This window comes from Ictidomys tridecemlineatus, chromosome 4, assembly GCF_052094955.1.
Source record: "Ictidomys tridecemlineatus isolate mIctTri1 chromosome 4, mIctTri1.hap1, whole genome shotgun sequence".
Lineage (NCBI taxonomy): Eukaryota > Metazoa > Chordata > Mammalia > Rodentia > Sciuridae > Ictidomys > Ictidomys tridecemlineatus.
In genome coordinates, this window is record NC_135480.1 from 81,178,327 (window position 1) to 81,191,915 (window position 13,589).

At 40.9% G+C, this 13,589-nt stretch overlaps 2 protein-coding genes across 2 annotated transcripts; both read left to right on the forward strand.

Annotated features, from left to right (window-relative positions):
• Nucleotides 1-951: 951 nt before the first annotated feature.
• On the forward strand, nucleotides 952-2,957 carry LOC101965292 (lysine-specific demethylase 4D). The gene has a single exon (XM_005338032.2). It carries the CDS (start codon nucleotides 1,017-1,019, stop codon nucleotides 2,955-2,957), a length of 1,941 nt encoding a protein of 646 aa, XP_005338089.2. The 5' UTR covers nucleotides 952-1,016.
• Nucleotides 2,958-11,994: 9,037 nt separating this feature from the next.
• LOC101964996 (lysine-specific demethylase 4D) lies at nucleotides 11,995-12,981 on the forward strand. Its single transcript, XM_005338031.2, has one exon. The coding sequence runs from the start codon at nucleotides 11,995-11,997 to the stop codon at nucleotides 12,901-12,903; it is 909 nt and encodes a 302-aa protein (XP_005338088.2). The 3' UTR covers nucleotides 12,904-12,981.
• Nucleotides 12,982-13,589: the final 608 nt, after the last annotated feature.

Genomic DNA, 13,589 nt, shown 5'->3' on the forward strand with positions numbered 1-13,589 from the left:
TTCCCTCTAAAGCCTTAAGTATCCAAAGTTTAAAAGGTTAATTTTAAAATATCCAAACAAATAAAACAACAAAACCTTTGTGGTGTATTATTCTTTTAATACCCAGCTACATTAAAGATTTCATTTATTTCTTTTTTAATATTTTTGTAAATTTGCCATTAGATAAAGGAGCCTATGGGATTTCCAGTGGGGCTTGTTCTGGTTTTGGCATCAAGGTTATGCTCATGGCCTCATAAACCCAAATCATTCTAAAAAAGGTTATAGAAAAGAAAGTAAGAGAATATACTTACAAAATGCTATGAGTGTAGGGTTTGGGGATTAGCTTTTTCCCCCAATATTTTTATAGCTACATTATAATTCCACATGATTGTTGGATTTAATTTCGAGTAGGTGCTAGAAATTGAACCCAGGGGTGCTTTATCACTGAGCTACATTTCCAAGCTCTTTTCATTTTTTATTTTGAAACTGGTCTCTCGAAGTTGTTCAGGCATCTTCCTAAGTTGCTAAGGCTGGCCTCGAAATTGTGATCCTTCTACTCAGCCTCCCAAGTTGCTGGGATTATAGGAGTGGGCCACAATGGTATGCTATAATGGTTGCATTTGTTGCATATTTGTACCTGCTCACAATATAAGTATAATTTGATAATTATCATTCCTTACAGACCCAACAAAGGGAAACTTGCTGAGCTGCAGGCTGAGCCAGTTCTTGGAGTGTGGTACCTACTCCACTGGAAAATACTATATTTTATTTGAGTAAAATATCCGCAGATCAGAATAGAGTACCTTTGGTGAATCAGCAAAGCTGGAAAAGATATATCATTAAATTGGAGGCTCAAGACTGGGTTACTGCCTCATAGGTAAACAAACATACTTAAAAGAAGAAAGGAAGGAGAGAGTAAAGAAGGAAGCACAGAAAATAAGGAGGAAGAAGACAAGGAGAAGAAATAATTCCCAAACATTCTCAGGAATCTATAATACATCTAAAGTTGTAGAATCTGTTGCTGAAAATATTGCACCATGAAGTCTGCTCACTCTGGTACCCAGACAAGTTGTTCCACCATTATGACATTCCACCCAACCATGGAAGAATTCTCAGATTTCAACAATTATATTGCCTACATGGAATCCCAAGGGGCACACAGAGCTGGCCTGGCCAAGGTAATTCCACCCAAGGAATGGAGAGCCAGGCAGTCCTATGATGATGTCAGTGACATCTTAATAGCTACTCCCCTGCAGCAGGTGGTCTCTGGGAAGGCAGGTATGTTCACTCAATACCACAAAAAGAAGAAAGCCATGACTGTGGGAGAGTATCACCTCCTGGCAAACAGTGAAAAGTACCGAACTCCCCTTCACCTGAATTTTGAAGATCTAGAGAGAAAATACTGGAAGAGCCGCCTCTATGACTCACCAATTTATGGTGCTGACATCAGTGGCTCCTTATTTGATGAAAACACTAAAGAGTGGAACCTGGGACACCTGGGAACCATTCTGGACCTGTTGGAACAGGAATGTGGAGTTGTCATTGAGGGTGTCAACAGGCCCTACCTGTACTTTGGCATGTGGAAGACCACTTTTGCGTGGCACACAGAGGACATGGACCTTTACAGCATCAACTACTTGCACTTTGGGAAACCGAAAACGTGGTATGCAGTGCCCCCTGAACATGGGCAGCGCCTGGAGCGCCTGGCCAGGGAGCTTTTCCCGGGCAGTTCCCAGGGTTGTGAGGCCTTCCTGAGGCACAAGGTGGCCCTCATCTCGCCCACAGTCCTCCATGAGAATGGCATCCCCTTCAATCGCATGACTCAGGAGGCTGGTGAGTTCATGGTGACATTTCCCTATGGCTACCATGCTGGCTTCAACCATGGCTTCAACTGTGCGGAGGCCATCAATTTTGCCACTCCGAGGTGGATTGATTATGGCAAAGTGGCGTCTCAGTGCAGCTGTGGGAAGTTCAGGGTCAGCTTCCCCATGGACCCCTTTGTGCGCATCCTGCAACCCGAGCGCTATGAGCTGTGGAAATGCAGGCAACACAGGACCGTAGTGGACCACACTGAGCCTACAGCGCCTGGTAGACAGGCAATGACCACCTGGAGGGACGTCCTTTCACATAGGAAAGCTTCCCCCAGCCTGAGACAGTTCCCAGTCTGGCAAGACTCAGCAGCTCTGGACCACACCAAGCCCACCGCATCAGCAAAACAGAAACAGGTTCCTGGGAGACTGGCGCCTAGCCTGAGACACCTCCAGAGCCAGGGCAAAAGATGCCTCAAATGTCCTGTAGCCACAGGCTGTAGAAGCTGTGACTGCACCCCAATATATCCTACGTCCTATAGTATGTCATCCCCAAATGGTTATATGCAGCCCAGGACTACAGTTAAAGGTTGCTTCTCCAAGTCTAGAAGGATCCGGTCAAGGACCAAAACTGTCAATCCTCTTTGTTCTTGGGAATTAGAGGCTCTTGAGCCTACTGTCTTGACACAGACCAAAAGACTCCTAATGGTGGCCACAGGGAACACAGCTTCAGGTTCTGAGCATCAGCCCTTGCTTGAGGATAGAGCTTTGATGAAGGATTCTGTATCTGTGAGAGCTGGGCCCTATTTTCCTGCCAAGGCTTCTGGATGTTGCTGTGCCCCTGATCTTCAACCCTTGGGTCCCCCACTGGATCCTGACGAACCAATGCACCCTGGCCCATGCTTGCAATCTCTGGATAACATCACGCTGAATCTCCCTGAAATTGTCCCACTGACTCCTCCTGATTTCATTCCACCTGTAAGAGTTAATAATGATGCTACTGGGGACTGCATGACACCTGCTGAGGTTGTAGGCTTGGATCACTCTTATTCCTCTAAGATTCTGGATCCAGCGGAGGTCTCCACATTCTCCTTGCCACTAGAGGGATTTGATCCTTTGACTTTGGAGACGCCTTGGCCACCAATGGATGCTCTTAATCTTGGCTACTGAGTATATTGTAAATGTGACTTTGTTTTTGACCCCTGTCCTAGTGTTTTGGTTTAAATATAAATTGTTCCCCTGAACTCATTCAGAAGAATTATTCCTGTATGAGTGTTATTATTTACCTATGATGTGTCCAATAAAAGCTCAAGTGTTAAAATATGCAATAATTTTCATAAGAGAAATGATTAGATCACAATAGGTATGGCCTAATCATTGAATTAATCTAGTGATATGGATTAACTGGGTCAAAACTGTGGGCACATAAGGTGTGGCTAGAGAAAAGTAGATCACTGGGGGCCTTTTGATGAGTATTGATTTTTCTCTCTCTGCTTCCTGGTTACCTTCTTCTGAGCTGCTTTTCTCTGCCACACTCTTCCACTGAGGCCCAGAGCTATGGAGCTGACCAGCCATGGAACCTATGAAACCCTGAGCCAAATAAATGTTTCCTAAGTTGTTCTTGCTTGGTCTTTTGTTCACAGTGATGAAAAACCTGATTAAAACAAGGAGTCTTATGTTAATGGTTTTAAGAGTATTGAGAGTTAATCTGTGTTTACTTCTGGGACCTTTAGAATTTGTGATTAGTTTAGATAAGGTCCTTAGGGTCCAGCTGTTATCTCAGAATCCTAGTGACATTATAAGGAGAGGGAAAGAGACCATATATACACAGAGATATATACACGCTCTCCCTACCATATGATGCAACCAGTAGACACCCTTATAGGTGACTGCATCATCCTGTTTGGACTTTCATTCTCCAAAATCATGAGTCAAAAGAAATTTCTATGTTTGCCTAGTAGTCTGTCTTGGATATTCATTATAGCAATGAAGTCCTGGCAAATCCATTCAGGAAACTTGGAAGGAACCACAGAAGTTCTCAGCCATACAGCAATCCTGGCACGGGCCTGTCTCTAGTACCTGTTCCCTGTTACTTTCAAGAATTGACATTTCTGAGGATGCCTGATGCTTTCTCCCTCTATAACAACTAGGGCTCACTGTGGCCTAGGAAGTGGATCTCCCCACCCTATAAGCTGCCACAGGAAGTTGTAGCATCTCTCAGGGACTCTCAGACCACTCCTGAACATTGGCTGTGCCCTTGGCCCCTACCATGGTCGAGATGCCATGCCTACCTCTTGTTTCTTATGACCTTGTTTCCTCCTCTATGGTATATGCTTCTACCTCCACAATCATGGGTCAACATTGGATGATGCAGAGAATCTGAGCGAGCTTCTTTACTTCATCCCCAAATTCCATCAGGGTGTCTGTCTTAATCAGCCTTCCCCTGGAACTTGCCACTGCCAATGTGAGGCCCAGTAGCACCTCAGAGCCCAACAAGTGTAACATGCTCTGCTTCCCAGGCTACCACCAACCACTGCTCCTGAAGAAACCAAAACTTTTGACCAATTGAGTCTGGTAGTTCTTGCCCCAGGCAGGTTTTGTAACATTATTGTATATAGTAAATTTTTTATTTCTGATGTGTACCCACAAAACAAAGAGGGGGAAACCCTTAAAATATATTCTTCATTTCAAAATTGTATGAAAGAGATATATCTAAACAGTGTTTCAAGTAGATAGAAAAAAAATATAATTGGCAAAACTGTACCAAGGAAAATGCAAACAAACAAACCTCACTGGAGTCATGGATCTTAGTATCAGACAAAATGAGACCAAAGTTATGTAGAGGAAGGGTGTGTGTGTGTGTGTGTGTGTGTGTGTGTGTGTACTTTTTTTCTAGTTGTAGATTGACACAAAATATCTTTATTTATTTTTATGTGGTGCTGAGGATGGAACCCAGTGCCTCACGCATGCAAGGCAAGCATTTTACCATTGGGCTACAGACCTGGCCTAGAAAAAGGGCACTTTAAAAAAAAACAAATTGTAATTATTAACATATATGAATTATGCAAATTAATGAGTTTTACTGTGACCTCTCCTGACATGAATATATCATGCTTTGGTCATGTCCACTGTCTAGAAGGTTCTTCATAATACTAAAGAACTCTTTAAACACAATTTTCAATGAAAGTAAAGCAGTTATGAACATCCATGCAACATTTTCTTTCATTAAATTTCAAATATTTTTGTTGTGGTTAAGTATATGTAACATATAATTTATTATATTAATAATTTTAGTGACTATAAAAGACATTCTAATTATAAACCGTCACAACCACTATCCATCTGCAGAACCATTCCTCACCACAAAGTGGTACTATACCCATTAGGCAGTACTTCATATTACACTCTGCTCCAGCTGCCAGAATCCATTATTCTACTTCATTTCTGTATTAATTTAACTAATGGCACCTACAACAAGTGGAATGATACAGTATGTGTTGTTTTGTATCTGGTTTGTTTCATTTAGTATAATGTGCTCATTCACATTGTAACATGTATCAGAACTTTCTTCTTCTTCAACACTAGACTCTGTCCCAGTCCATATGTACCCAACATTTTGTGATCTATTCATCCATTGATGGAATTTATTTTTTTTCCACCTTTTGGCTGTTGTGAATAGTGCTGCATGAGCACTCATGTACAAAAATCTTTTAAAGTCCTTATTTAAAGCCATTTTTATTACCCTTTAGGTTTAGTTCCCTATTCTTTATTAAAATCATGCACGTATTGACCATATTTCTTACTAAATAACTACAGTATATAACTTTTTATATAATTATTTTTTAATTTAAAAAATTATAACTAAGGTTATTATTTTAGATTTAAAATTAACTCTGGCATTCCCCATGGGCATTGAGAGTCTGCTGAAAGCTACAGATCTTTCCTTTTAACAACTCTACACACGTGAAAATCTATAAACATTTCAGGGAACTCTTGGGTCCCTTCTGTTTTATCATAGGTGACAGGTTTATAATTCTAGTTTCTTTCCATATGTCCTCATTGTGAGGGTCTGAGGCTTTGGAGGAACACATTTCTTCTTCCCTTCATTAGTACAGCCTGGATATAGCTATGCTCCATGTCTTACTCTTACTGGTAGTCTCTCTAGATCCCATGTGGTTTTTCTGGGTGTGGTGGACAGGAGGCTGTACAGTGCCAAGAAGCTCTTCCCAAGCTTCACACACTCAAGCATGTGAGATCCCATTGCAAGGTGTGGGCTGGACAGTGTAGGGCTCCCCACTTGTGCTTTCACAGGTCACCAAGGTTCTGACTGTATCCAGAGCAGGTGGGGTGTGCTTGTAGGAGAATGCAGTGGCTTTGCAATATACATCTGAATCTGGAGAGTGGTGTCTCTCTCTGCTTCTGGATCACCATGATGTGAGCTGCTTCCCTCTGCCACACTATTCCACTATGATGTTCAGCCTTACCTTGAGCCTTGAGGAATGGAGCCCGCCTTCTATGGATTCAGACCTCTGAAACCATGAGCCCTCAAATAAAATCTTCCTTTTCTAGAATTGTTCTGTTCAGATCATTTAGTCACAGCAGAGAAAAAGCTGACTACAACACTACATGTTTGTCCATGTTCAATAAGTTTTTCTTATATTCTATTTTGTAAAATCAAGAGACATTGATTAAGAAAACCTTATATACAGATAAGTGTAGAACTCTCATTGTTCTCTCTACTTTTAGGCTTTTCTTCGCTTCTAAGAAATAATGAGTTCTGCATATCTTCACAGTTGTAACCATAAGTCTGCACACAAATGTAGTATGTCATTTATGTTTCACCAACTTCTTCCCCACTGTGTCATCTTTTTAGAACAATCAATGTACAAAATCTAAGCCTACTGCTACACACACATAGATCCTGGCAACTTCAAGATTCAATGGGCAATTTTTATTCTATCCCTTCCTCTGCTGTTGGACAAATGGATTACTTTCACATCATTTTTTTGTTGTTCTATGGATTGAAACCAGTGGCCCGGAATCATGGAGCCATATCTTTAGCTCTTTGTATTTTTTCTTTTGAGAGAGGGTCTCTCTAAGTTGCTTAGGGTCTCACTAAGTTACTGAGGGTACTCTGAACTTGTAATCCTTCTGCTTGGGGCCTTCCAAACCACCAGGGTTACAAGTGTGCGCCACCATGCCCAGCTACTTGCACAACTTAGCTACCTCATATAGTACTTCACTGAATGTCTTCATACTCAGAAATAAGGTTGATGAGTTGTATTTATGTTTATTTTCAACTTTTCTGGGTACAGCTAGATTGATTTTCATTTTCTATCTCCATTAGTACTCTGTATCATCACACCTATTAATTTTTCCTAAGTCAGTAAAAACTACTGTCTCATGTATTTCTCCAGTTATTAGTGATCTTAAACATCTCCACATATATTTTGGCCCTTTGGATTTCTTCTGTTTTGGATAGTCTGTTCTAGGACTTTGCTTACTTTTTTGAGTTGACTATTTTTTAAAAATCAATCTGTTGTCATTTTTTAATGCTATTATTATTTTTTGCAGTACTAAGGTTGGAACCCAGGGATTCTTTGCCACTGAGATATACCTCCCAGACCATTTAATTTTTATTTTTGAGACAGGAACTCACTAAGTTGTCCAGTCCTGGCTAGAAATCATGATCCTCCTGCCTTCAGTCTCCTGAGAAGCTGGATTACAGGCTTGTGGCACTGTGCCTGACTTCATTTTAGAACACTAATTCATTTTCTCCTTCATGGTCTCTCTTTCTCTGGTACCAGGGATTGAGCCCAGGTTGTGCTTAACCACTAAGCACATACCCAGCTCTTTTTCATATTTTGTTTAGAGACAAGGTCTTGCTAAATTGCTTAGGGCCTTGCTAAATTACTGATACTGGATTTGAACTTGTGATCCTCCTGATTCAGCCTGCCAAGCCACTGGGATTGCAGGCCAGGCCAAGCCCCATAGTCTTGAACCTTTAGAACTGTGAGCTGAACACACTTCTTCAAAAATTATCAAGCCTCAGGAATTTTACTGTACCATTGTAACAGTGGTCCATTTCATGCTTTGAATATAGCCCTTGCTGCTCTGCCAGGGAGGCTTATTTTGAAATGCACATGTTTTTCTTTTCCTCTTCTCCCTCTCACCCTCCCTTACCTGGGAGCAGAAAACTAGATTATCCTTTCCCATGCCAGGCCAAATTATCTGTCTTTGAGCATTGGCTCATGACAGGAAGGAGAGGAAACCAGAAGATCTAGAAAGTGACTATCTTCAAAATTAGCAAATAAATTTCAGTACCCATCAGGGCAAACCTGGGATCCCCTCTCAGGGCACTCCTAGAATGTAGAGCTTGAGTAGCTTCTTGAAGAACCTTCTTGGACCCCGTATGGGCAGAATCACAGTCTCTGGGACAGGAGTCCCCTCTGCCTTCCCTTTGCTAGCAAAGCAATAAACCTTTTTCCTTTTTCATAAACCTGTATCTTCCTTATTAAATTTGCACTAGGGACAAGGCATTGGTATCAGCAACACAAAACGGACTAAGACCCAGGCCTGTCTATTTTGTTTATACATGTATTTGTTCACTTAAAATCAAATGTCACAGTTTGATAAGTGAAAAGTCACTTTTTTTAAAAGAGAGAGAGAGGATTTTTTTAATATTTATTTTTTAGTTTTCGGTGGACACAACATCTTCATTTTTTTCTTAAATTTTTATGTGGTGCTGAAGGATCGAACCCAGAGCCCCGCACATGCCAGGCGAGCACGCTACCAATTAAGCCACATCCCCAGCAAGAAAAAGTCACTTTTTTTTTAAGAGAAATCAACTTTGAGATTCTTTTTTGAATATCTGATATCTTATTTGAATATCATGTCACTTAATGTCTCCATGACTCTATTTCCTCACCTGAAAATAGAGTTCATAAGATTTTCCTTGTAAGTTATTGTGAGGATTAAGTCAATGATTTTTTGAAGAGTAAATTAAACAGTGTCTGGCATTTGAAAGTCACCAAATAACACATATGTTCTTTTTTTTATGTACTCTCATTAGTTCTCAGGAAAACAGACCTTAATGGGATACCACTATGCCTTTGCCTGACAGCTGAACACTAGGATTTTTACCTAGGATTTGCAGAGGTGAAGAGCAATGAGTACCCTCATACAGAGCTAGTGGGTGTGATTTGATACTAGGGAGGATTGAACTGAGGGATGCTCTACCACTGAGTTCCATCAAGGCTGGCCTCAATCTTGCAATCTTCCAGCCTCAGCCTCCCCAGCTGCTGGGATTACAGGTGTGCAACCACCACACCAGCTATTTTAGCTATTTTTAGTAATATTTTGATTATGACTGTTGAGGTACTTCCGGTCACCAAAAGGCATGAACAAGAGAGTAAAGACAAACCAAGGAGTGTGAATAGATATTGTAATACTCATATCCAATAAAAAGCTATATTATCAAGTACATAAAGAGCTATTACAGTTGTCTCTCTGTATTCATGGGTTCCACTGCATCTACGGATCCAAGCAATCATGGAATAAAATTATTTTAAAAAATGAAATCTGTACTGAACATGTACTCTTGACACTCCCTATAACAACTGCCTCCACTGCATTTACATTGTATTAGGTACTATAAATAATCTAGATATGATTTAAAGTATATCAGAAGACACATGTAAGTTACATGCAAATACAACACCATTTTATATAAGGACTTGGGCATTCATGGATGTCCATATCTTCAGAGAGTTCCTGGAAACAGTTTCCTACACCCCAGATATTAAGAGATAACTGTACCAAAAAAGGGAACCCAGATTCCTGATATTTACCTATTATTTGCAGAGGTGTAGAGCAATGAGCACCCTCACACAGAGCTAGTGGGTGGGTAATTTGGTAAAAAAACTGTTGAAAAGCAGTTTGAATGATAGTTTGCATTAATGTTCTATGACCAAGAGATCCATTCATTAATATGAGTCCACATGAACACCTGTACACAGTGTACGAAGTCCAAAAATGATCAAGGTAATTGTAAGAGGCGAAAAGTTGAAAGAATTCAAATGCTCATCAATAGCAGAAATAGTCATACAATTGAATTCCTTATAGAAAGAAACTGGAATAAAGTACAGCTACATGGAGCAATATCAGTGTCAAAAAAGTATACATAAAGCATATTTAAATATATAACTACGAGGGCTGGGGATGTGGCTCAAGTGGTAGCGCGCTCGCCTGGCATGAGTGCGGCCCAGGTTCGATCCTCAGCACCACATACAGACAAAGATGCTGTGTCCGCCAAATACTGAAAAATAAATATTAAAGTTCTCTCTCTCTCTCCCTCTTTCTCACTCTCTCTCACTCTTTCTTTAAAAAAAAAAATATATATATATAACTATGATTCTTTGTATGTAAAGTTCTATAACATTTTAAAAACTGGGCCAAATTTTTGTTTATATAATTTATTACAATTCTTCTACAGGAAAAAATTGTATTTTCTCTCCAATTTTTAAATTTATTCAACCATTATTCAAATCAGTGTGAACTTGTTTTATACTTTGGATTATACTACAATACTATTTTTATTTCATTGCTTGCTCAGTTTCTTTGAGAGTTGACCATTAGGAATGATTTTATACGCCCCTTTAACAGACCCAATGTTTTTGTTTGTATTTAGCACATCCTTATTTTCAGCATTATAAGACAATGGAGGTCCATTCCATGTATTTCCAGCCACTTTTTTGTAACTTTTTTTTTTTAATGTTTTCCTTTTATTTAAGGAGCGGGTACTAGGGATCAAACCTAGAGCCTCAGGCTGGGACTGTAGCTCAGTGGCAGAAAACTTACTTAGCATGTGTGAAGCACTGGTTTGATCTTTAGCACCACATAAAATAAACAAATAAAGGCATTCTGTCTGTGTACAACTACAAAGGAAATTAAAAAAAAAAACAAACCTAGATCCTCATACATGTAAGCAAGTGCTCTACCACTGAACTATACATCAGCTCTTTTCATTTATTTATTTTTCATTTTGTGACAGGGTTTTGCCAAGTTGCCCAGGCTGACCTTGAGTCTGACCTCGAACTTGTGATTTTCTTGTCTCAGCCTCCCCGGTAGGTTAAATTATGGGCACACACCACCATAGCTGGCTGGAAACTTTTTTGATTAAAGTTACTAGTACTTTATTTTATTTTTATTTAAAATAATCACATTTCAGATTTATTAATTATTTCTGGTTTTAATAAACTTTTCCTTTTGTTTGTCATTCTGCCATTTTTATATCTCATTTTCTCTTTTTAAACATTTTTAATACTTATAGATGGATAGAATATCTTTATTTTATTTGTTTCATTTTTATGTGGTACTAAGTGTTGAACCTAGTACCTCAAGGCAAGTGCTTTGGCACTGAACTACAGCTCCAGCACCAATATCTCATTTTCTTTGGCAATGTCCTGTTTTGTATGGTTTTACTTTGTTTTTGCTAGCTGTTTGTATTGAACCTAAAAATCAATAGGTTTTAGAAACCTAGATACTAATTTTCAAATAAATATGGTTTTGCTCTGTGTTTTTATTGTTGACTTTAAATTTTACTTTATTGTGGTCAAGATTATGTCCAATATATTAATTCTGTGGAATTTAATTAATATTTATTTTGTACTTTGGGTAAGTTTTTGTAAATGGTATCTATGCATTGAAAAGCATTTTCCATTCGCTTTGTGGTTGTTGCAGTTTAGATGATCAAAGTTAAGTCTTTTCCTCTATGTTATATTGGTCTTTTCAAAAAGCCCTTTGCATGATGTGTTGGTTTTACCTTATAATGCTCAGTCTTGTGTTTCTGTATCTCAGCTCTGTGTGGTTAGGAGCATGAAGTTATTTGCTGCAATGTGTTCCTAGTGAGGTTTTTTTTTCCCAATAGCAATCACATGTCTCTCTTTGATCTTATAAATCTATTTTGTATTGATATTTTTATCCCAACTGCTTTTTTTTGTAATCTTTGTTTGCCTTTTCTGATCCTTGATTTTCAACCTCTTGATTTGATTGGACTGGATTAAAAAGGGGGAGAGTGGATAGGTATGGATTAAATGAGATGTCAAATTAGGAACCTAGCTCTGTGATTACATTAAGTGGGTGCTGATTATATTAGAGCAGAACTCAGGTGTAAAGCCAGGGTGTTCCTAACCTGGGCTTTCTGTGGATGGCAGCTGCCAACAGGAAACTTTCTCTGTGTGCTGGAATATACCCACCTGGATCCAGGTGGTCTTTGGGAAGGCAGATGTTCACTCAATACCACAAAAAAAAAAAAAAAAAAAAAGCCATGATGGTGGGAGAGTATCACCTCCTGGCAGACAGTGAAGAGTACAGAACTCCCCTTCACCTGAATTTTGAAGATCTGGAGAGAAAGTACTGGAAGAGCTGCCTCTATGACTCACCAATTTATGGTGCTGACATCAGTGGCTCCTTATTTGATGAGAACACTAAAGAGTGGAACCTGGGACACCTGGGAACCATTCTGGACCTTTTGGAACAGGAATGTGGAGTTGTCATTGAGGGTGTCAACACGCCCTACCTGAACTTTGGCATGTGGAAGGCCACTTTTGCGTGGCACACAGAGGACATGGACCTTTACAGCATCAACTACTTGCACTTTGGGGAGCCCAAAACGTGGTACGCGGTGCCCACTAAACACGGGCAGCGCCTGGAGTGCCTGGCCAGGGAGCTTTTCCCAGCCAGTTCCCAGGGTTGTGAGGCCTTCCTGAGGCACAAAGTGGCCCTCATCTCGCCCACAGTCCTCCATGAGAATGGCATTCCCTTCAATCGCGTGACTCAGGAGGCTGGTGAGTTCATGGTGACATTTCCCTATGGCTACCATGCTGGCTTCAACCATGGCTTCAACTGTGCGGAGGCCATCAATTTCGCCACTCCGAGGTGGATTGATTATGGCAAAGTGGCGTCTCAGTGCAGCTGTCGGGAAGCCAGGGTCAGCTTCTCCATGGACCCCTTTGTGCGCATCCTGCAACCCGAGCACTATGAGCTGTGGAAATGTGGACAAGACAGGGCAGTAATGGACAACACGGAACTCATTTTGTGTGTCAAACAGAACTGATCACCTGGGTTCATCAGAGACTTGATCCACTTGACCCTCTCCTGGGTCTGTATGGAGACGGATGCGGGGGGATGGCTGTAGCCTAGGGCTTGGGGCTTGTCCTTGCCCCCACTCCCTCCTCTGCCCACGCGTCCAGAAGTACCAGGTACAGAAGCCTGTCTTTGTGGCCTACAGAAGTGCTTGCTGCCCAGCCCAGAGATGCTGCTCCCAGAGTTCCCAAGAACCCCCCACCTCTGTCCCCCATGGTCATTCTTGAGTCTGCATGGCCCAGTCCTTCTCCCATTACCTGGCAATGTGTGAGCGGTGGGTGACTTTGGAAAACTTTAAACTCCGAAGCTGACTCTAGACTTCACCCAAGAGGTTCCTATTGGTGGGCACAAAGAGCATAGTTCTGGGCTCCTCAGCTCAACCCCTGTCTGAGGAGGGTGGCTTATTGCCCATGCCTGCACTTCTGAGCCCTGATGGCAGCATTATGGAAGGGCTTCTGGCTGCTCCTGTGCCTCCATTTTAAAATCTTGGGGACTTCTGGATGCTGATAATCTGATGCACCCTTGCAAGTAATTGCTGTCCCTGGACAACAGCATGGGAAATCTCCCTGGCAGTGTCTGACTAACTGTTCCCAATATTCTAACCTTAGAGATTTTCCAAGCAGTGCTGGTGGGAACCGCACCCCCACCCTGAACCTA

Coding starts and splice junctions, on each gene's coding strand:
- LOC101964996 (XM_005338031.2), top strand. CDS start 11,995: ATGGCAGCTGCCAACAGGAAACTTTCTCTGTGTGCTGGAATATACCCA.
- LOC101965292 (XM_005338032.2), top strand. CDS start 1,017: ATGAAGTCTGCTCACTCTGGTACCCAGACAAGTTGTTCCACCATTATG.